Source organism: Poecilia mexicana, unplaced genomic scaffold (assembly GCF_051168715.1).
Source record: "Poecilia mexicana isolate PSO_F unplaced genomic scaffold, ASM5116871v1 scaffold_2, whole genome shotgun sequence".
In the NCBI taxonomy this organism is placed as follows: domain Eukaryota; kingdom Metazoa; phylum Chordata; class Actinopteri; order Cyprinodontiformes; family Poeciliidae; genus Poecilia; species Poecilia mexicana.
In genome coordinates this window covers 36,685,317-36,709,256 of record NW_028263371.1, presented here as the reverse complement: position 1 = coordinate 36,709,256, position 23,940 = coordinate 36,685,317, and the positions used below count along the sequence as shown (strand labels likewise).

The window sequence follows — 23,940 nt, the reverse complement described above, 5'->3', positions numbered from 1 at the left end:
TGCATGTCTCAAGTTGTGATGGTGAAATCAGGATGATTTGATTTTAAAGTGAACATCCTTATTTATCTCTACACGCAGCAGGAATGATTGTCTTACTCTCTGAGGAATCTGGCAACATGAGCTCTTATTTCTCATGTACTTGCAGCTGCTTTCACTGTAAGTGATAAAATGCAGAAGAATTTAAGTTATAAGAATATAACTTGAAAGCAGCTTCCTTCTCCCACATTCTTAAAGTTATAGTTTATTGTTCTTGGTATTTATGTGTGCAGATTATTTGTGTGTGTTGTGATTTTGGAAAATGCCCTGCCAGTTTGTGGAACAATAAACCCTGTTAAAGTTAGCTAATAGTACATCTATCTGGAAAGTTAATGGAAAGTTCCAGAAAAGGTCATGGAAAGTTTTGGAAAATGCATATTGCTGAAAAGCAATTTGTAAATTTTGAAACTTATTTGTACCTTTAGGAAAGTACCTAGTAGGAAATTCTTAGTTCTTGACTAAGTCAGAGAAAGTATCTGTTACCCTCTGGAAAGTATCCGGTAAATGTCTGAAATCTGTAAATTCAAGAAATGCACAGGGAGTATTGGTGGAATTTATATTCTGTCATGATATGTTGTTTTTATTGCTCATTCAATAGTTTTCAGTGTAAGAAAAGGTTTGTCTTAAAGTGTTTATTGTCGATCTGATCAGTGGTTCCCCTCCTGCTTCAATAGTGAGACGTCAGAATATGAAAGTCCGCATCAGCGCCTCGGGAGACACCATTGTGATGAAGTTCCTGCATCCTAACACCGACACCAAGCTTGAGGGCTACATCCTGGGATACGGCAGCAGCATGTTCTCCAAACAGTTCATCCAGTTGCCTGAAAATGGACAGCCATATGAGACTGAGTTTGGTAAGACTGGAGGGGTGTTTGTCCACAATCAAGTAATCTGCCTGGATTGTTTGACTGTAAGCTAAAAGAGTGAATTATGAGAGCACATTCACACCCAAACTCATATTTTCCTTGTGGTTAGATGCTGAACCAAAGTACCTTGTAGCTGTCCAGCCAATCCCAGCCAATGAGGTGAAAAAGCAGTGCAAAGGTTTGTGTTTAAAAAAAAAAAGTAAAGAATCATCACCAAAACTACACAGCAAGATATTTTAGTGATTTAAGTATAAAAGTAAAATCCTGCTTTGTTTTTACAGGTAAAGTGGAACTGCAAAAGCCTCTGCATTTGGTCATCGGGTCTGTGACGCCCACCTCTGTCCTCCTCTCCTGGGGGATGCTGCTGAAAACACCCTTTGAAGGGAATGTCATGAACGACTGCCTAGAAGATGGGTGAGTGTAGATAAAGTTTATTTTCTAAAACGCACCGTGACACTCAGACGCCCGTTCATAAACAGACGCACACAACACATAAATCCAACCAAAATTGGTCATCTTTTATATATTTTTTATAAAAAAATAATGCAGCAGTCTCTAAGGAAAAATTGATTTCTACAAAGTAGTGACAATTAAATAAAAATATTTAACATAAGTGACTGCACACATCACCTCCTATGTTTTTATTTTTTTGTAAAATTTTGTCAAGAGGGTGAATGTTTTTTTATAAGCACAGGAAACGGTTTAAAATCGACACTGTCCCAGCCATGTGGCTTCTAGAAAACCGGGCAGATAACTCTTAAATTGCATACCTCATGTGAGAGTTGTCCCTTTTTTCAAGGAAGAGGGAAAATAAATGTCTGCATATCTTCTACATCTTGACTTTCCCTTGGAATACTTTACCTGAACTTTATAAGTAATTTGGATGTGTTTGAGTGAAAACAATCCACGGTAAGTGTGATGGAGATGTCCTGGCCAGTTACAGTAAAAGACTCCCTGACGTCTCTCGGGTTACCTAGCATTGGATCCAGAGCAGCTGGGTGTTTGAGAGAGGAGTCCTCCCACACGACATGCAGCATGCGTAAAATATTTAGTCTAAAATTGGAAAAAGAAAACTGTACAGGTGTCATTCGCCTAGTAATATTTTCACATTCAAACGGAGGAAAGAATTAAAGGAAAAGTCTCTCCTTCACAGTCAGAGCGTAGCATGGCGTCACTAAGCAGCACAGAAAAGAATCTGTTCAAAAATGTTAGTTTTAGTTCGTTCTTCATCAATTTAAACTTCTTACTCCACACGTTTACGAGTTCTGCTCTGTTCTCCTCTCAGACACTATACGGTTCGTTACCGCGAGAAGAACAGGAAGTGGAACTACCAGACCTGCCCAACGAGCGACACGGTCATTGACAACCTGAAGCCCCATGCCGTCTACGAGTTTGGAGTCCAGCCTAATTCCAAGGACGGCGCCGGAGCCTGGAGCAAACCCGTGCTTCACAACGTCAGCACTGCAGGCGTCCAGGGTATGTAGGATTTCTTTGTGTTGCTCAAGTACCTCAAAGTTAATCAGTTTTCAATAATCATTCAATTCTTTTTTTTTTTCTCAGTACAGAAACAAAGACTCACCTGTGAGTCATGTAGGCATCTAGAGGATCCTGAACTCAATGGATGAACCGATGTTGTGTCGACTAGTTTTATGTTTACCTTAGGTTGTTTGTTAGTCTGTTACAATAACCATTGTTGATCCATTTGATTTGTTTGCGTTTTTTTTAAGTTAACGATTCTAGTGTTGGACAATGTAGGATGGTGTCTCGCAGCAACATGACATAATGTGGACTGAATAACTGTTATCTTAGCACTGCTCTAGCTCATTACTTTGAGTTTTTGTAAAGTAGCAGGAGAAATTTTCTGATTCGAATCTTTTTGTCAGTGTTTGCTCTTTTATCTCTACTTGTCAGTCTCACATTCCAAAATGTGAGACTTTAAGTGTCTTGAGTTGGGGACACTGGTCCCATAACGTAGAGGGGGATCCCAACATTTCTACTTGTCACATTTTTTTTTCTTTTTTTTTTTGTTAGGTTTTTCTTTAATTTAATTTGATGAGGATATCAGAAAATACATGGTGTAGTCATGGTAATTACAGGTGCAAATGGGTTATGCACAGACTCAGTCTATAAATTCAAAATATTACTGAAAAGCCCATTTATTTCAGGAACTTTTTCAATAAGTGAAACACATTATATAGATTAATTACACACAGATGGTTGTTTGAAAGCCTTTACTTCTGTTAATTATGATGATTTTTCACTTAAAGGTAATGAAAATGTGACATTTAAATTAGGATATTACATCATCATCAGACCAGTGAAGAACATATTTAATGCAGACATGTGGGCTTAATTAAAAGTATGTTTATTACCTGCCTGCTAAAGGTTATTTTCAAAAAGTGCTTTTAATCTGACAAATGGGCGTCATCTGAGTGCATATTCTGGAGATGACTGCTAATTATTAGATTAAATAAAGTAATTTTTGCTTCATGAAGTTGCAGTGTTATTACTGAATTGACTTCTTTTCTTTTTTGTGATTTTAGAAAAGGTCATCAGAAGAATCTTAAAGTATCCCATCAGCCCTGTGGTATGTAATAAACACGTTTTATACTCCCCCCAAAAAACAAATATTTTACCATTTTCTTTTTAATATAGCCTTTACTGGCTATTCTGAACTGATGCCAAATGCAGAAAAAAAAAAGAAAACAAATGGAGTTAGAAATCAGACTCACCTCGTCTTCTGCAAATATTAAACAAATAAATGACATTTGAAAACTGGGTGTGTATGCTGAGCAGATGTTCTCGCTGTGGAGTCCGTGTTATAAACTTTAGTGAGCCCATGCTATTCTTGGGCTTGTTGGCTTGTTGATTTTCCATGGAACTGCTAAATGGAAATGACATCAGTGCAGCCACGACTAGCCAAGCCACAGAGCATGGTCTGTATCTCACTCTGCAGTACAAAGAGAGGAAATCAGCAGATAGGTCTAAGAGGACCACATAGTACTTTCTGTCATGTTGTGTGACCGGGCTGAGTGAGAGACCTTTGAACACCCTGCCTCTCTCCGGGGACTCGGAGTCTTGATAAGCTATGCACTGCAGACAAAGAGACAGTTGACCATAAATACTCACATACTGGTGTCTTTAAAAAAAACAAATAGCCTCTTCTGTCCTTTCTTTTCCTCAGAAAACCTTCACTCCTGCTCCTCCGTCCTTCCAGTTTCCTCTTCAGCACGGTAAGCCAAGAGAAAAAAGTAGTGTTCTTACGGTCTAAAGCACTGCATGTTTAATTAATTGATGGTGTATCCTCTTTTATACATTTCTGCTTCGGGCCTTCTCCGTTTCCCTTTGTTTCTAGGCTGAGCTCTGATATGTGATTTGTTGTGTTGCGGACCAGATCATTTCCTCACAAATTACTTTTTCACATGTGCTCTTTGCAGCAGATGGCTGCTAGATATTCCAAAGCATCATTAGGATGTTGACACACCTCTGTGTGGATTTTGGATGCTTTTAAGGTTTAATGTCTCATCGGACATTCTCAAACCGATTCAATGACTCAAGTTCAACGACCTGTGAGAGCCGGACCATCTGTTGCAAGTTATAGAATAACTTTGGCGAGTGATCATTTGTCAATAAGATGTAAATATACATTTAAAGAATAAACTCAACTCTTTTGACATGGCTTGTTTGCTTCAGTTAATCAGTCATGTCTATCATTGTTTTAGAGCAGCCTTAATTAGCATTTCTTCCTCTAGAAACATTTTAAGACAGAGTGGGCTTGAGCTGCTGTGAGGTTCTCGTTGCTCCTAGTCGCTCCTAGTAGCAATAAAAAATCTGGCATGATGTAATTGCTTGTCTTTTGAAAATGGGAAAGCGGCAATTATTCCTTCTGCTGCAAGAGATAATATAATATATTGATGGATTACTTATGAGAAAAGTATATGGATGTTTTGATTTTGATTAGCAGGTTTATGCACAAATGCACAATGAACACCCACTACACTGAGCAGTAGTCTTCAACTGATTATTGCAGAAAATGTGATTATAATGTACAAAATAGTGGATATTTTTCTGATTTTTGAACATTTTCATCTTGACTAATTGCTTTCCTAAAAGTTTCTGCAACAAGGCAAGTGTAAACCCATCTGAACCGGTCTTTCTTGCATATGACAGAATAGCTAGGAGCCAGCTGACTGGCAGTGTGCACCACTGGGGAGGAGAAGAGTCCTCTTGTGCTCCTTTTTACTTCAAGAATCTAGTGAAAAGTCTCCGTACGGTTAGAGAAAAGGACTTTTTAGCATCTCATCAAAAGGGTTTTAAATCTGAGGAATGCTATGATGATAAATCATTGCGTTTTTGAAATCCTAATTTTTTAAAACCTTCGCATACCTCGATAGTAACCACCAGATCTTTCTTCATGGACATGAGTGATTGCTGGCGCTTGTATATTTGTTTGCATGAAAAGGCATAAACATTGGGGCCAAAATTTGTAAAATTTGACACAGTTGAAGCAAAAGGCGAGGCGTATCGTCCAGATACCTTCGTACCAGCAGCATTTTTAGCTAGATGAAGGCTGCTGCTTTTATTCGAGGACCTCAAACCTCAAACTTCAAACCTAAGCAGCTGACCGCCAGTGTCTCGATAGGAAAAGCTGAACTTGATTTAGTGACTCAAAGGATTTTCCAGATACTTTAGCATATGATGATTCAAGCAGACGTTTGCGGTCACCAAGCCTGGCAGCATTTTAGTTGCAGTGTTTCAATTTTGTAGCATTAAACAATTTTGAAAATATATTTGTCAGAATGTGCTTTACTACTCCACAGTTTATGCAAAGTAATTATGATGCAGTATTTTGCTGGTTTGGACTAATTAAATGTCGCTCAGCTCCTTAACGTAATACATTCTTTTCTCCTCCTGATTAACCATGTTCTGTGCTGTTTCTTTTTGTCCCTGTCAGCTTTTAAAAACAGGACGAGGACCAGAGTGTTCACCTCCAGAATCAAAACCCCACAAACAACCCCTGGTAAAGACTTTTCTGGACCGATTCAGTGGTCAGAGACAACCCTGAGCATTTGAACCGACAATTTTACTTGAATTCTGCATATTTCTTTGCAGGAAATCCTAACTCACTGTTTGCTCTTCGTGCAGGGCATAACAAATATGTTTTTACGCAGGTCTACTAACGCTCACTGTATTTCTCAGCTCCTACAACAGCTGCTAAACAGAAAATTCTGCCAACACCTGGACCAAAACTACCTGTGATCAACAAGCAGCCTATCGGTAAAAAGCTCTTGTTGTTTTTTTCATATATTTCATTCTCGCTGTTATGGGCAATCATAGGAATGATAACAGGCAAGATATTGGAGGCTTAAGGATGCTTTTGCTTTTGAAACAGTTGCTTGAACTGTCCTGTGGATCCAATATGACTCTACTGAGTCATTTCAGCTGTGTGACAAAAAAAAATTACAGCATAAGCAAACTTTTGGGGTTGCTCTTCAATAATTTACTTTGTATACTGATTTACATAACTTAAATTAAAAGCCATAATCTAAGCCTGCAAACCAGGTTTTTAACAATAACTGATAAAGAATGGGAGCTGCTTTCTTTCTGCATTTCCCGTATTCTTTTTGTTCTGTCCTAACTTATATCTCAATGTTTCTTGTCCATTTTTTTTAGGATCTACAGTTTAATGTTTGCAACTGATTTGTTTTCCTTTAGTAATTTGCAAGCAGTGGCTGTTTAATTTATGCACAGTCAAAAAAACTTCTCAATTTCTTTTGCCTCTAATACAGATGTTTTTTTTATCTCATCAAAGGGATAATTAGACTGTCATCATAAACTACTTTTTCAACAGCCACTATTACTTGGTGCAATAAGCATGCACTAAAAGCGACAACAATTGTACAGATTTTGCTCTGGAATGAAACAATTAATAACTGTGGGCACATGGTGAAAAAGTAAAATAAAACTTGAGCAATTATTCATCTATAAACCATCTAAAGTGGGCATCTGTGTCATTGTTTTTAAAGGTTTCTCCGTATATATTTAGGCCACAAGCAATTTTTAAAACAAAACTTTGGAAAGATTTCTTTTTACAGTCTTACCTTAAGATCCACTTTGTGTTTCTTTGCCCTCCCTTCTTTCAACAAGGCCTACATCTCACCAGATGGAGTTACCAAGAAGTGATCAGTCAGAAATTATTACTACCTCATATGTCACAGCATTTCAGGGCCATAGCTAATGGATTTCAATGGCGATCACTCATCAGCAACCAGGCCTCTTGCTGAATATATGTGTAATAGCATGGCTCTTAGACTTCAAATACCTTCAAATGGTTTGCTTATAATCTTGGAACTGGACCAATCAAGTTTTTGTGTTTCTGTGTGACGTGTCAGACCAAAGGTTGACATTTGAGCTTAATTAATTAATTGCAACTACCTTTGTTGTTATTTTATTTTATTTTATTTTTTTACTAGGCCATCTCTGCCAGTGATCTTGTCTTACGTGTTTCAGCATGATAGCTTCATGGCTATATTTTCTCTCCCAGTCACACACAAACCAGGAAGAGAGGAACTATCCAGACCTGTCTTTACTCCTTTCGCAGAGGCTCCTATGGCTCCGAAGGGCCACCCCGAAGGACTAGGTGAAGTTACCATAGCATCTGTGCCAGTATACCAAGGCAAACTGGAATACCACGAAGACCATCCAAAAGAAATCCCCCCTCCTGAACTTAAAACACAGACTGAACCAAACTCAAAGCACCTGCAGCACCCACCCCAACCAACAGCCAAACTTCTCCAGATTACACCGAAACCACTTGATGAAAGCATGTCACAGCCACATACAACATCCCCGAGTGACTTCCACACCAAACTAGAACCTCAAGTTACAATTCAGCCTGTGCAACAGACTGACTTAATTTCACAACCTAATAAAGAATCAAATTTCCAATCAGTTCCTTGGACAACACCAATGATTCGCTCTGAACCAAAGCCACGACCATCAGTCAAGACCAAACCACAGAACGAGCAGCTAATCCAACTGCAAACAAAGACCCAGACCAAACTGCAAGCGCAACTTCAAACAACCACGCTTCCCCTCCTGGTGACGCATCATGAAACCACGCAGTCAGCGCCTCTGTCCGTGCAGCATGAAGAACCGGCACCGACAGAGGTCCATCCTGAACGTCCACCTCACACACAAACCCCATCACCACATTCACCAACGACACCTCAGACACAACCTCAATTAATCCAACCAACGCAGAAGCCAAAGGCAATACTTCACCAGTCCAAGGCCACCCCACAACATCAGCCCAAGAATCTGGGAAAAAAGCAACAGAAACCTACAAAAAAGCCCAGAATTAAGAACCAACGTGGTGTGGCAAACCTTCAATCACGCCCTCAGACACAGTTTCCAAAAAAGGATCCATTTCAACCCAAAGATCTACCAAAGGAGCATCAGCCAGGATTTCAGACTCAGCCACAGACCAGGACCAAGACTGATCACTCCAAGGGTTCGTCAAGGAAGACAATTCATAGGGGTAAAGACCCATCGACAGCACAAATACTTCGTTAAAAAATAACACAATGAAGGGGGCATGCCAATCTATATTTGTGATTATTATATCTGATTAGAATTGTAACATCTCCAGCTCATATGGACAAGACAAGATGAGATTTTAGCTATTCTAAGTCAAGATTTTTAACAACTCAAAGATGTAGCTGCTAGGTTAGGAAGAGCTGAAGCAAACCAAGTCAGTAGCTAACTATTAGCCAGTCAGAGCATTCTTGATGTGCTAACAAATTCTTTGTAGATCATTTATCACTCTGTGTATCAAGTGTCAAAAAATCCTGCAACATAAACGCATGCTGTTAGCCAGCCTGACAAGAAGTCTTTGCAGGGTGTTTGCAATAGCATGTCAGATAACTTCTCTTCTGGAGGACATGCAGACAAGAGCAGTAACCAGACACTGCTACTTGTGAGGTTTTAGAACATCTTCAACAGTGCTTGGGCTAGATCTAGGCTTTTCTAGTACTTCTGTAGACTTGAACTGGGCTTCTACTTTTCAAAAATAGTTTCATAGTCAATGTACATACATTTGCAAAGCAAAACTCTAAGCCAGGGGATTTTATATTTGGGCCTTTAGGGCTGGTGTTCTGCATCTTTTAAATGTGTTCCTTCTTCAACAATCCTGAGTCAAATAATTAGTTCATTAGCAGGACTCTGGATAGCTTGACTGCATACTGAGGAGGCAATTCGGCCCTTTCATTCAGAAGTGTTGGACCATGGGATACATCTAAACGTTGAAGTCCATAAGTTCAGTGTTTCCCAAACCTGCATGCTTTAGATCAGGGGTGCCCAAGTCCAGTCCTCGAGAGCTACCATCCTGCAAGTTTTAGAAGTGTCCTTACTCCAACAGACCGGGATCAGCTCTACAGAGGCCTGATAACGAACCATTCATTTGATTCAGGTGTGTTGAAGCAGGGATGCATCTGAAAGTTGCAGGATGGTAGCTCTTGAGGACTGGACTTCGGCACCCCTGTTTTAGATGTTTCCCTGCTTCAACACATGTCATTCAGATGATTGCAGTTCAGCAGAAGCCTGTTAATCAGCCGTCAATTGAAATAATTTGTTACATATGAGTTGAATATTTTATTTAAATGAAAAACTGATGGATATTAGTATTTTGTCAATAAGAAAAAAAAAAAAAAACTTTTATTTTGCTGGAAACAACAGTCTTGTTTTCCTCTACGTAGTCTACAGACATATTTCTTGCCAAACAGTAAACCGTCGGTCATACGCCACATTGACAACTGCAAATAGTTGCCCAATCCAAACATTTCATGTACTATAATTACTCCTAATTTAGACTGTATTTACTGGTGTGGATCTAGTCAATCTAAAAGTTGGAAATGTCTCCTAAAACCCACCTTTTTTTCCTTTGAGATGTGATTTAAATACTTTATTTCTGTGATGTGTGTTGCCATGGTTAGGCTTGCTCTTTGTCTCCCAAATCGTCTCTTTACAAACACCCAGTCAGGTCACTCTGTCACGAGAACAAGCCGAATCAAGTATCCACACCTCGTTACACACTATGAAACTAACCGTTTGTGGGGGGTTTTTACACAAAGAAACAAAGGGTATGCCCCCTTTAGAATGTGTTGCGATACATACCAATGTGATCCAAGATAAATTAGTACGTTTTCTTTCATACAGCTCCTAGTCATCCAGAAGAGGGCAAACCTCTGTCAGGACCTGGCCTGGCCACAGAGAAGGCTGGTAGTTACAATCTTGATAAAGTGCCATGCCAAGTTCATGTCTCATCACCATTTCAGCTTTTTTTTGTCACGTCGCGGAGCACTGTGTTTTCCCCCGCCTCCATCTCCATCCTGCCAGCCCACACACCCCACCCCATTGTCGTGAATGTTTCCATGTTTGTGTCCATTTGCAGCAAGGTTGTTTCACACTTGACCTCTCTTAACCACACCAGTCTGGCAAGCTTTGGATCTTATCATTTATTTATTTATTTTTTGCCTTTCTGCCATTTCCTCTACTGTCCACAATTTTCACTTTAGCGATTTGAATATCTGTTGGAGTTTCCGTGCTTTAAGGTTGATCCTCTGTAATTTTCTCTCTGATCCTCTAGGTTCTGGCTCCACCCGATCATCCACTGCTGAAGTCCCCCATTCTCCCATTAGCTCATCGGTTCCCACAGGAGGAAGAAATGCCACTGTGATTCGCAACCGTGATCCTTCTCATTCCAGTAATCCTGGTGTCAGATCATTTTCTCCGTCCAAGACAGCCACCACCTCTCGCACTTCCAACACACCTGGCGGTAATGCTCGTTCCCCTTCTCCCCAAGCAGCTTCTTCGTCTACAGCTGAGCACGCAGAGGAAAAACAGTCTCTTTTCCTATTTATTTAGCCGCACGAAACTGCTTTGAACGACTCTCTTCTTGTCTTAATCTCTCCTGCTCCACCTTTTCTCTAAAATATAAGCGCTCCCTACACTCAACATGTGATTGCTATACTTTCCTGAGCTCCTCTAGAACTGTCAGAGAGCTTGTGGTCATTAACATGATTTATGGTTTCTTTTTGTTCAAGTTGGAAGTCTGGCCACCACAACTGGCCTGGCCGCACCACATCTTACAGTCACTATGCCAAGTCCAACACTGTGCAGACATTACAGTTGCCACAGCTCTTACTCCCATCTATTCTTTCGCTCTTTCTCTCTGCAAGTTGTGGGCAATTGAGCAGAGAATGTAAAATTACAAGAACTTCAAGCTTTGACACCTTGGCTTTTCCATTTGTACATCCAGTAAAAAGAGACTGAAAGCACAAATCTATCAAGTTTTTTCTTTTTTTTTTTTCAATTTGCCTTTTAATACCAGTAGAACACAAAGTATTTTCTCCCTTTTTTGACTTTCTTTTCACTTGTTTTTATCATAACCAACATTTCTCTCCCTTCAGCAGCCAATGGGGCACATCATAGGGGCAACGCTCTTCCTAAACCTGACGCATGGTCAAGAGAAAAACCTGGTAAAGATACGCCTTGAAACTTACCAAATGAGACAATCATATTCTGTCAGAGGGCGACGCTGATCTGTGCTTTTGCACCAGCTGTCTCATGCTTTGCTATTTCTCTGTTTGAATCACCACCTATGTTTGTGTAGTCGCTGCCATTTAAACTTGACTGGGACTGAAGCCATTTATAATTTTAACCGAAACCCACTATTTTCATGCACAATCTAAAAAGACTCAAGCTTTTATTTTTGTCATTAAGTCAGATCACAGTTTTCCTTTTTAGTTTAGTAACAATTGCTAAAAGCCAGAATAATGAGAGAGAGAATTTTCACAAGATTTATTTTTACCTATTTGAAATTCAGAAGTTTGCATACATTGATTACTTTGTCTCTAAATAGTTTGTGAAAGACCAGGCCGTGTCCCGTCTTTATAAGCTTCTTATATCTGAGTTAAGTGGAAGCACATCTGGTTTAAGTATTTTTAATGCAATACCACAAATGGACTGCTTTCTTGTGGAACAAAAAAAAAAAAAAAGAAATCAACCAAGATTTTCAAGGTAAAAAATTGTGGACCTCCACAATTTCCAGATACCCAAAAATGAATTAAGTATGTACAATCTGCAATCATGTGATAGTACGCTGGGGAATCAAGCAGATTGGTTCTGTGTTTGTGTTTTAGTGCTAACTGTGTGCAGTAGTCCTAAAATAAAGATTAAAAAAAATCTTGTGAAATTGCTGAAGCTGGTAATAAAAAGAGGAAAAAGAAAGAAGCTTTTTTTTTTACCTTAAATTAAATCTTGGGCACAAATCACTCGCCTTAAGCATAAAAGCAAAACCAGGTTTTGGAGCAACCATCACAGATACCTGATCTTAATCCCCTAATTTGTGAGCACATCTGAGAAGGTGTGTGGGATTCAAACCTGACTCAGCAGCACCGGTTCTGTCAGGGGGAATTGGACAAAACTGCAGCTAAATATTGTGAGAAGTTTAGAAGCTTAGAAAAAGAAAAAGAAAAAAGAAAAAAACACTTCAACATTCAACCCAAGTTACACGGGGTATGTAAACTTCTGACTTTGAAGAAAATGAAAAGACATTTGCTGTAAAAAATCTGTTTAGCAAATGAAAATGAACAATGTAATCCTAACTGGTCTAAAAGAGAAAATGAATACTTGTTTTCAGCTCTGGCCATTTTAGTGTCTTGTCCACCTTTTATGATTATCCTGAAAATATTTTGAAGACGTTTTAGAAAATATAACCCTTTATTTGGCCAATCACATAGTTTCCATTCTGCCAGACAGACTCTGGTAATTAGTTTTGCTGAATTTAGCACATCAGTACAAATTGTGTTAATGGTTACGCCTTACCATTAACACAATTTGGAGCCGCACAGAGAGATTGTGCTTCAGTCCCGGATCGAATCACAGCTGGTGTGTGTTATTGCTGGAAACTTGGACAGTTTCAGAGGTCTTCAAGGAGTCGAAAGGCTCACTGGAAGCAGCTCTACAGAAAGAAAAGTTTTTTTTTGTTTTGTTTTTTTTCCCCCTGCAAGTCCTACACATGCAAGCGACTGTTTACGCACTAAAAGTCTGGGCACCCAGCTTCTTTAATATTAAAAGCAAACGTGTTCATCTTTTCAATTGAAGAGTTAAAGATTTCTAAGACTTGCATTTAGAAACTCGTGCTTTTGGGAAGTTAGTAGCTTGCTTTGGATTCTTTAGGTTTTGCTTTAGTTTGTTTATTTCAGTTTTTTTTAATATCTTTGAGTCCTCTTGGATCTACTGTGCTTCAGTCCTGTTTGGGAAATGTATTCTGGTGTTGAAGCTTTTATCGTCTAGTCTAGAGCTTTTTTGTGTTTTGTTTCTTAAAGTTTTCAGTAAAATTGTTGATTGTGTTCGTCCGTGCATCAGTGCTTTGCCATCTTTGCTCCCCAGACTGACAGCATTACACACAAGTTACCAAAAACTTAATGTTTTTTTTCTGATAGTTGCTACACAATGATTCTTAATGTGTCCAAATAAAATACATACAGCAACATGTTAATGTCTTTTCATGCCAAAGACAATTGATATGTACAACAACCACCCCAAATATTATTTTAATACCATAATTGTCCATATGAAGTGATTTTAAAGGCAATATTGCTTTAAATTTATTCAAAACTCTCTCCTTATTTTTGTGTATTGGTGTGTTTCATACCCAGAAGAATATGCTAAAAATCTCTGTGTTTGGACTGAATATGTGTTTTAGAGCGAACCAGAAAATGAGTAGATCTTCTGAGAGAAACCAGTGCTCCCATCATCGCTGCTGTTTTAGCTCTGAACTTAAAGTCTTTGACGCTTCACATGTCCAGTCCACTCATTCAGGGCCACCGCAAACCAAATACCGTTTGCTGCAGAAACTGTATACCAGTTGTTGCCACATACTATGGAGCTGTGTCACTGGCGTCACATTTTCTGCACCGCAGAGGCTACATTTTACCAGACTGATCATGCCATCGCACACCGAGATGCTCTTTGGACTGTGTTGGTTTTTGTTTGCTTCTGGGCTGGAGTTTAAATCGCTGCATCCAGACCGTACGACTGGACGTCACATGCAAGCAGATGGTTGCCGTCAGCTGAGAGCTGGCAAACTGCTTGCTCAGTTTTCGTCGACGTTATCAAACCTTTTGTCCTGGCAGTCGGCTGCAGAGAAGATAAAACAGATCCAAGAAAAATATGTAACCGGCCTCGCTACATATTTTCGTATCTTGTCAACTTCCTGACATTTAATGAATCTCCAAGATATGAAATGATAAGTTATGAAAGGAGTGCATGCTCTTGAAGCAAATGTTCTCTTTGACTAATTTAGAACATGTAACATGTCAAGCACCCTTGTGGCTTTATGCCTCTTATGGGGTTCTGCACTTATTTGGTATAATTTTTCTCTTAAAAAAAAAAAAAAAAAACTACTCACTGACTTTAATGAGGCCAACATTTTTATTGTTGTACGTTTTCTGTGAAACCGGGGCTATTATTCATTTCTTGTTTGTTCTTCTGAGTCATGGTGAAAATGTGTTTACATTCTGTTTTATGGTTTTATAGCTTAAGGTAATTTTAATGACTCAAAGGTTACGGTGGTGCTTTGTTATTATTTAATGCAAAATAGCTTTCAACGTGCGTTGTGCCCGGTTGCTTCCCTGTTGCTTCTTGTGTGCACTTGTTTTTTTCCAGCTCAGAGTCCTTCTGAAGACTTCTGCCTTTCTAAACACCCTCCTCTTTCCCTTCTTTAATCATCGTTGCACTTTTTAGACTTTAACAACACTTCTTTTCAGATTCTTTGCGTTGGCCATCTGTTACTCTGCTTCCTTTGTGAGTTTAGCCTCAAACAAGCTCTTGTTTCCCACAATTTCCCGCAGTTCAGAGACCCCCTGTTCCTGGCAACAAGAGACCAAACCTGGTGGGAAAAACAAGTGATCACGGTGAGGACTTTAAAAAAAAAAAGAAAGTGTTTTTTCATTTTGTTTTGTTCAAGCTCAAACCCCCCATGGATCGGGTTCAGAAAGGGACAGAAAGCGAAAAGCCTTACTGACTCTGTCCACAGTTCCTGTGATTTAACAACATGCAAAAATGACGAACAATGCACACAGTTGTGTTTGACAATGTGTTGAACTTATGTTGCAGTGATATAAAAAAATCCCTGCCCACTGGAATGAGATCTGTAGACGTGTAAGTTGTAGTTGCATGAGCACCGAAGCTTTAAAGAGTGTCTTACGAAAGCATTTAATGCGATTTGAACGTTTCCACATTTTTTTTACTGTTCAGCTACTAACTTCAGTGTATTACAATTTCACCAACATACAGTATCCTATAGTTATAAAGTGGAAGTGAAACAATACATTTCTTACCACCAAAAAATTTTAAAGTTTGCGTTTGCCAACCGGAAGCCGTAGTTTGTAGAACAGTTATAGGTTTGCACATCGAACTCAAACGTTTCCACTTTAGATGTCTTCTTGGCTTAACATCTAGAGATCAATAAGAATAGATTAGGAGCAGAGGCGCAAAAAGTGGGTATGCAGCGTATGCAACGCATAGGGGCGCAGCACCAGAGGGGGCGCCAAAACCCCGTCTGGAGGGGGCGACGCACCGATTATCTTTTCCCATACACTTCAGCGCTACTCACGCTCATTCACCTCTCGCACATAACGAGGTAAATGTAGCAATTTTTACACTTCACGTAGCGTCGCCTCGGGAGGGGGAATTTATGTTTTCGCATCCACCTGAATAATGTGTAGTTGCGCCACTGATTAGGAGAGTCAATTGCTATTCGTTCTCTGTTGAATTCAAGCCCAGACTTTGACTGGGCCATTTAAACATGCTTTGATCTAAACCATTCCCTTGTAGCTCAGGCTTTATGTTTAGGGACACTCTTCTGCAGAAAGGTGAACTCCTTCCCAGCCTCTAACAGGTCTTCTTTCAAATTTGCCATATATTTTTGCTCCACCCATCTTCCCTCCAACTGTGATCAGCTTCTTTTCCCAAGGCAAAGAAAATCATCTCCACAGCATGATGTTGCCACCTCCATATTACAGACGCTGCAAGTCTTTAATTTACTTCAGTGTGCCGTGAGAGAGACGTGTCTTCCACATGACTCCTCTTTGGTCTTTGAGATGTTCCTGTAAGGAACGCTGAGCAGATATTGGGATCAGATGAGTAACAGGCTGCTTGTAAGGGGTCAGAACATCTCGACCTTTAAGGTGTGCAACCAGAGCAAAGCAGTGTGTTGTTGAAAAGTGCCATACTTGAGCTGGTCTGAAAATGTATCAGTGTCAGCAGAAAAGAGAAAGAAGTTACTGTAAAGCAAAGCCCTGGAAGAGAACTGTATTTAAAACAAGAGGCGGGTAGAATAGTCCAGCTTTGAACTCAAGTAAGAGTAGCATTACTTCACCATATTTTTACTCAAGTAAAGGTAAAAAGTAACTGTGCAAGAAGTCACTTCAGTAAAAAAAAAAAACAATTGGTAAAAAGGCTACTTAGATACTAAGCGATCAAAACACCAATCATTTAATATTGGTATTTCAAAGATCAAAATTTAAGTAATTCATATAAATGACATAATTACAAAATAATATCAGGAAAAAGGGGGGGAAAAATCCAATTCAGTTTCTTTCAATATAAAACTAAGATTGCAGATGTGTGTCTGTGTCAGGTGGATTTTTGGCCAAAACAAACTTCTTGTTCTTTCTGTGAAGTTACTCACTGGGTTGAGTATCGAGAAATTTTACTCAAGTAAGAGTAGCGATACTTGTGTTTACTCAAGTAAAAGTATTAAGTGCAGCATAGTAAAAAAATACTCCCAGAAGTACTTTTTTTTAATCAAAAGGTTATTCAAGTAAATGTAACTAGTTACTGCCCAACTCTGTTTAAAACCAAGAGCTACTTAACTTGATATTACTGAAAACACTTGCTGTAGTTTAGAGATTAAGATGTCCTCCTGAAAGTTGGAGAGGTTATGTAGCAGATCATAAAAAGTTTAAATGCTGGTGTGTGAATGCTGTTATTCATGTATTTGGGAACCATATCAAGAAGTGTGAGGCTTGTTTCCTCTAAGAATCGCCTCGCCTTACGGGCAAACAGAAGTCAGTCCAGTTTGTCTGACATCAGGCCCGATACACAATATTCTCTCGCCACATTTGGAAAGCATAGTCAATATAGCCACTGATCTGTAATCTCTCGGGTCCTACGCAGGACACTTCACTTATTTTTGGGTGAAGTCTTTCTATTATCAGACATACTTCACTCTTGCTCTTGGAAGCAAGAGTCCAAAAGGCGATGGAACAGCCTGGTGACGACTCCACCTACCTGAGTGGAGCAGAGATTGGCTCTGTGCGAGATGGCAGTCACCAGCTGTTCATGGATAGTGAGAACCTGGAGATTGGAGATTGAGTTGGAGGAGTCTGGGTGGTTGGTTGATGTGTTGCCAGTATCAAAAGTTTTAACCCCTCTGTGAGAGAGAAACGTAGGTTTTATGGCTGTCCTCTTGTCTTGTCCTTTGATTTTGCTCTTAGTCCTCCAGGTAGAAAAATCTGTATTTTCAGTCTTTTCTTGAAGATACTGGCTGAACTTAAATTACAATCAGCCTCAGTTGCTAACGGCAGTTATTCCCACTGACATTCACTCCTTAAATGACCCAAACTTCAGATTTTTACCGGAGTCCAAACCACAGTATCTCTCTAAATGCTGCTCAGTTTGAAACTACCCTCTCTTGAAGTAGTTTTCAAATAAGTGTTAGCTGATGGAAAAAAGGCATTTATCTTCAAATCACAGTTCCTGTTGGCCATTTTGCTATGCCTATGGGGCAACACAGCAAGTGTAACTGGGTTTGTATTAATCGATCTACGCACGCTTTGTTTCAGAAGAAAATTTCAACCAGGTATCTTCCTTCAAGGCGTCCGAGGGGCCATGACTCAACACTTTATCTTTTCATCCCAGGAACAGGCGGCTGACTGGCTCACCGAGGGCGGCCAGAGCAGATGGATCACAACTGTGCATGGCTGCGAGTTGCATGACGTGGGAGAAAAACCGATCTGTTTTCCTCTCCCTGCTCTCTGTCCTCAGATAAACCTATGGATCTGAAGCAAAGAGACAAGGAGTCCACCTTAAAGTCATTCCTGCCAGTCACGCCGAAGCCAAAGCCCAAACACCAGCAGCAGCAGACGACCACAGTGGTCCCAGTAGTTAACAGTAAGCGCTACGTCGTTTTTTAAACGATTCGCATGAGCCGTAGCATGTACAAAACACGATCCAGAGAGTTTCATGTTTGCCCATTTAAACATAGCCGTGAGCGACAGAAAAAAAAAGAGCCACATTTGAATTTCGGAGATCTGAGTGTAGACCATAGCAGGTGTTGTGCTGGGTGGTTGCAGACAAAGGCCAAGGCTGTAAAATAGGAGGACACAAAGAGCTGCCAGGGACTGCTGGCTGACCCCAGCTAACCCCACCTCCCATCTGTTGTTGCCTTTCTAGGCAGTCGTTATGATCTAAATGAAAACTCCTCCATATTCAGCTCCATGCCTGCATCAGAGGTAGACATCATGGGCAAGAAGCGCTTTATAGGTAAGGTTTTTATTGGGACTGTTTTGCAGCTTTACCGGCATTAAAAAAGGAAAACCAATACTCTCCCTGTTCCTGTTCACAGCTCCTCATGTCATCTACAAGACGGACAAGAAGCCAGATGAGCCGTGCTCCATCACCTCCTCCATGGCTTATTTCCCTGATGAGGAAGGCAGCGATGTGAACGTCACCGGTCCTCCTCGCACACCGCCGTCCAACCTCACCGTGGTCACTGTGGAGGGCTGCCCGTCCTTCGTCATTCTGGACTGGGAGAAATCTGATAACGAAACCAGAGGTACACAGAAGGAACTGTCTTGGGTATTGAGTTGAATTTAGTGACAATGTGAAATATGGAAAGTAACAGGCAAAGTGTTCAGCCCCGTTGAGTGAGTACATTCCTGGAACCATCTTTCACAGCAGTCAAAGCTCTAAGTTACAAGATACATGTACACCAGCAAAAATAGAGACTGAAAAGGGCCCTAATTATTCTTCCTAAAATAGTCCAGGATCAAAGATAATTTAGTTGGATTTACTTCTGGACTTTGACTTGGCCATTCTAATACATGCTTCAATTCCATTGTAACTCTGGCTCTACTTTTAGGGTCGTTGACCATCATTAGACAGCCTTATTTCCCTTGCTGAAGAAATGTAACCCATAGAATGATGCTGCCATTACCTTGTTTTACTCTAAAGATGGGGCGAGATGTTCAGTGTCTCTTTACGTCCAAGTAGGTTTTCATATTCTCACATTTCAACAACACGGTTCTGTTCTGGAGACGACAACGGAGCCACTGGAGACGATATCGGAAAGAAGAATTTCACATAAAATGAAGAAAATTACGGCCAACCTTGACCGTCCTCGTCACGAGACTGAAAAACTTCACCTTCAGTCAGAGGCTTCTTCATATTTGCCTCGACTTTGAAGAATCTTGAGTTACAACATTTAATTTCCATTTGGGATCAATGAAGTATTTTTGAATTGAATTGGATTTGAATGTAGGCCAGGATGTTCTGTTCCTCTCATCTGGCCAGTGTGTGTATTTCCACGTGTTTACTTCATCCTCAACGTGGGGTTGTGGCAGACTATAAATTTGACTTATTTCTTTCTCATAGTTAGTCTTTGCTATATTTAGACAAAACAGGAACCCAAGATTCATATTCGAGAAAGGATGAAGAAATCAACTCGTTGAGACAAATGTTGAATCAGTAAACGCAGTCGTTTGAGTTTGAGGTTTGACTTGTGACAAGTTATTAAAGGTTGCCAAACAATCCCAACTATTTCTAACTGGTTAAAAGCGATTTCTGTCTTACTTGAATACGCATTTTGATATGTAAGGATCTTTTAATAATAAGAATAAATGAATCACTTCATCAAGTGAAGGAAATGTTTGTATGCGTGTGAGAAATTCATTCTTTGATTCAGACCCTCACACCTTTTTCTATCCTCCTTCAAATACTTGGTTAAAATTAACAACGTCTGACATGTCGAAAATGTTTCTTTGACTTGTTTATCAGAGTACGAGGTGGTATCAACAACCACCGGACCGAATGGACAGGAAGTGTCCATCCTGACGACCAATCAGACTCACACAGCCGTTGAGAATCTCACGCCAGACAGCAGGTACGGCACAGACACTTCCTGCATTGTCCATCCTACGTCAGGTCAGTTTTAAATCCAGTCAGGAATTACACTGACTAGGCTCGATGTCGACTGTAACTCAAAAGAAATCCAAATGCTTTGTTTTTTGCATTGAAACATATTTGGTCTGCACACAGACCAAATATGTTCTCAGTCACACCAAAGCCGAAGAAACATGTGGCGATAAAGTGGGTCGCTGATTTTTAAACTAGATCCTAGAATCTCTGGCCGCTCACCAGAACCCGTCTGGGTTGGGTTAGTTTGGCAGGTCGTTGCCAACACATCTGAACGCAGCATGTGGAATAACCCACCGTGAGTGTGTGTGTGAGTGCGTGAGTGTGTGTGTGTGTGTTGGTTAAAGAGTAAACTCATACTCATCTGTCGAAGGCATTAAAACCTGCTACCTCCCAGCTCAGGAGACGGATTGGTTTCAGATGAGAGAAGACTCGCAGTTTAGATTAGGCTGTTTAATTCTTTTTATCTGTGTAGATGACTGATTTATTTCATTTTTTTATTTTTGCTCCATTCCAGCTATGAATTCACAGTTACACCAAAAAATGAGCTTGGAGTTGGACCATCTAGTGATCCTGTCACTTTTAACACAGAATCAGGTAAGTTCTAAAAAAAACATTTGATTTTATTGTCACATAAGAGGGACAACTTTTTTTTTAAAATAATTTTGAGCTGTTGTATTATAGTTTTGTGATGTTTCAGTCATCAGCACTCAAGTCTTTGTAAACTCAGCAGCTATTTAGAGCCTGCTTTCCAAATGTCTGGAGTTTTGCTGCACGTTTTATTACCGCACTTTGACTTGCGCTCCATCTTGTTTGCAGCCGATCCACGCGTAAGCGAGCAGGCATCAGGTGAATGTTTCGTTCCTTTCTTCAGAGTGTTTCGGTTCTCTTCGTACAGTGTGTTGAAGCCTTGCATCTTGTCACAGGGAAAGATGCCATCTGGACTCAGTTCCCATTTAAATCCGATGCCTACTCTGAATGCAACGGGAAGCAGTACATAAAAAGGACCTGGTACAGGAAGTTCGTGGGAATCCAGCTCTGCAACTCCTTGAGATACAAGATCTACTTGAGCGACTCCCTCAATGGTATTTATGCATAATATGAACAATTGCTTAAAAAAAAATACAAAAACAAGCTCCAAATTTAAATTAGAACTGATCTGAGAAAGCAGAACAGCCTTACTGTTGCAAACAAATGGTAACTCTTCCAACTCCAGGGAAGTTTTACAACATCGGGGATCAGACGGGGTATGGAGAAGACCACTGTCAGTTTGTGGATTCCTTCCTGGACGGTCGAACTGGAACCCAAATGTTGGCTGACCAGCTACCAACCAGGCAAGGTACGGTTCAGAAGCACGAACGTTTTACTCATTTTCTGCTTCTGATGATGTATTTCAGCTGTGGTTCTTCTTGTGCACAGATTTGCAACTATTTTAAAATGAGACAAAAATTATTCCACGATGAGTTCAAACTTGCACACCAAGTACTGTTTTCATTAATCATTCAAGCTGTCTGTTTGACCATAATTTCACACAGAATAAAGAAGCGCTGACATAAATCAATAAAAAAAATAGATGAATTAACACAAACTGATGTTTTAAAGCCTTTGTTTTTTGTTAAATATGTTGATTTTCTGCTCGCAGTACATTAAAGTCTAAAATTTAACATAACAGCAGAAAAGCCCTGAACATTTTCAATACAGAAATGTGGTCTTAAAGAAAAGACTGCTTAATTTCTGCTTAAAGGTTTCTATTACTCTAATTCACTGAATATGATTCAGAACATATGACAGGAGCTACATTTTGCTCACCCGTTACCAGTTTGTCTGTCGTCTCCTTTGACAGGGTTCTTCAGAGCGTTGAGACAGGAACCGGTCAGCTTTGGACAGATCGGAGGAAAGTCTCATGTGACGTACGTTGGCTGGTATGAGTGTGGCACACCCATACCTGGAAAGTGGTAAAAAAAAAAAAAAATTCCCCTGACTGCTCTGGATGATAACTTTATCAGCGGTGAGAAGGAAGACCTCACCGGACTTAAACCCCGTCTTCTTGGACCGCAATATCTGTTTGATTTTTTTCCCTCCAACCTTTCAGGTGTGAACTTTTAAAGGACTATTGGGGTCACATACATTAAAACCTAACTAGATTTCTATATTTATGGGAGAAAAAAACAAAAAAAACAAACAAATCTCACAATGGATGACAGAACCAAAATAACATACAGCATTCATAAAGATACTGCTGGGAAGCTGGCTCCCACACAGTATTAACTTGTGTAATAATATTTATCGAAGGGTTATTAATGAACAGTCTGTATGCAGTCAAACGTTTGAGATGTTGAAGGAGAAAACACTTCTCTGTCAGAGAGCACGTACTGTGGTCAAAGGTGTACAGAAAATACTGCTTTCACGGTACATGTACAGTGCAAATACATAGACATGCAGAACTGAGCTTCTGCAGCCACTAAGGGACTAAAATCAGTTGCAGATTGCACAATGTTAAACTTCTGTTCATATATGTATATGGTGTCAAAAATGATATGCTTCTCTGCTTTAATACATTTCACAAATCTTAACCTTTAAATGTAGGGCAGCCAAAAGTTTAGAAGCAGCATTTGAGATTTTTTTGTTTTGTTTTAAAGGCAAGTACACGTCAAATTTATATATATCTAAAACATATTTGTTTTTTTTTAAATCATTATGCAAAATGTAAATAACTTGATATTGCTCATAATTTTCTTTCCTGATTTTACTTTATTGTGCAATTTATAATTCCAGCAATAAATTTTGTTTTTATACTTGGTGTGCCGTTTTCTTTATTGTGAAAGCATTGGGGCAGGTTTAGGTACAGATTTCCAAACTTCTAAGACTTTTAGTACCAATAGGAGCGACTTGTTCCCCCCATCTGTCAGCTGAGTTTACAAGTGTTACAAATCTGATTTATGTATAGCATAAATAAGCTTCGACAAATATTACTTTTATTTTGATTTCTGAAGAAGACCTCAAGACTTTGTACTCTTTGATTTGCAGCACTCAGCAGAGCCTTGATCCCTGGTTTGGTCAAATGAAGTTGTATCACTGACTTTTTAAGTTGTAATACTGGGACATTCTCTGGAATTACATCACTTATGGCCCCAGTATTTCTGGAGTAGCTCTGTTACATTAGTTATAACTTGTTCTAATAATATTTTTTGGTTTAAGAATTGCTTTTTCAGACAACCACTCCCTCTGGTTTTGGATGGTGTGCAGCTAGAAGGATTTCTTCTCTCACTACTCAGCCTTTGGAGACAGACAAGCTGTTTACCAACTTCATACTCATTTTACCCGTTTACTTACATTTTAAATAAAAGTGACTGATACATGTATTTCAGCTCCAAACTAGCAGACATGAAAAAAAACTAAGAGTTATTGTTTCTTGTATTTATCAGAGGATCTGTGAATGTAGATTTAAAGGGAAGGAAACAGACAATGGTGTGAAAAAGTGCTTGCCCACTTCCAAATTTCCTTCATTTCTTTTTTGTTAGGTTTCTCACACTCAAGTGTTTCAGAGCATCAAGACTCTGGGATGGCCTAGTCAAAGTCCTAACCTGAATCTAATTGAGATTAAAAGGTTGTTCATCCCAAACCACCATGTTTTAGACTGTTTATAATTTAGAAACGCAACATTACAATTAGAATGGGCTTATTAGAAAATGCTTCAGGTGTTTTTTTTTTTTTGCTAATGTCTCCAGGGTAAAACAGGCTACAGCAATATCAGCTAAGATCAGAAAAATAGTTA

At 39.6% G+C, this 23,940-nt stretch overlaps 1 protein-coding gene across 4 annotated transcripts in view; it reads left to right on the top strand.

The window, feature by feature from the left end:
* The window catches only part of abi3bpa (ABI family member 3 binding protein a), a 30,959-nt gene extending 7,999 nt beyond the window's left edge, over nt 1-22,960 (top strand). Inside the window, exons 2-23 of one of the 4 annotated variants that reach the window (XM_014997248.2) lie at nt 711-890; nt 1,012-1,080; nt 1,184-1,316; nt 2,188-2,378; nt 3,446-3,489; nt 4,087-4,135; nt 5,857-5,922; nt 6,102-6,179; nt 7,447-8,442; nt 10,119-10,181; nt 10,549-10,737; nt 11,372-11,440; nt 14,819-14,881; nt 18,018-18,143; nt 18,426-18,515; nt 18,598-18,807; nt 20,028-20,133; nt 20,683-20,762; nt 20,985-21,014; nt 21,092-21,250; nt 21,382-21,504; nt 22,009-22,960. In XM_014997248.2, the coding sequence (XP_014852734.2) occupies nt 711-890; nt 1,012-1,080; nt 1,184-1,316; nt 2,188-2,378; nt 3,446-3,489; nt 4,087-4,135; nt 5,857-5,922; nt 6,102-6,179; nt 7,447-8,442; nt 10,119-10,181; nt 10,549-10,737; nt 11,372-11,440; nt 14,819-14,881; nt 18,018-18,143; nt 18,426-18,515; nt 18,598-18,807; nt 20,028-20,133; nt 20,683-20,762; nt 20,985-21,014; nt 21,092-21,250; nt 21,382-21,504; nt 22,009-22,124 (3,230 nt within the window). In that variant the 3' untranslated portion in view covers nt 22,125-22,960. The remainder of the gene's footprint in view (nt 1-710; nt 891-1,011; nt 1,081-1,183; nt 1,317-2,187; nt 2,379-3,445; nt 3,490-4,086; nt 4,136-5,856; nt 5,923-6,101; nt 6,180-7,446; nt 8,443-10,118; nt 10,182-10,548; nt 10,738-11,371; nt 11,441-14,818; nt 14,882-18,017; nt 18,144-18,425; nt 18,516-18,597; nt 18,808-20,027; nt 20,134-20,682; nt 20,763-20,984; nt 21,015-21,091; nt 21,251-21,381; nt 21,505-22,008) is intronic. The other 3 variants (XM_088015413.1, XM_088015417.1, XM_088015423.1) reach the window with 3 other exon arrangements.
* Nucleotides 22,961-23,940: the final 980 nt, after the last annotated feature.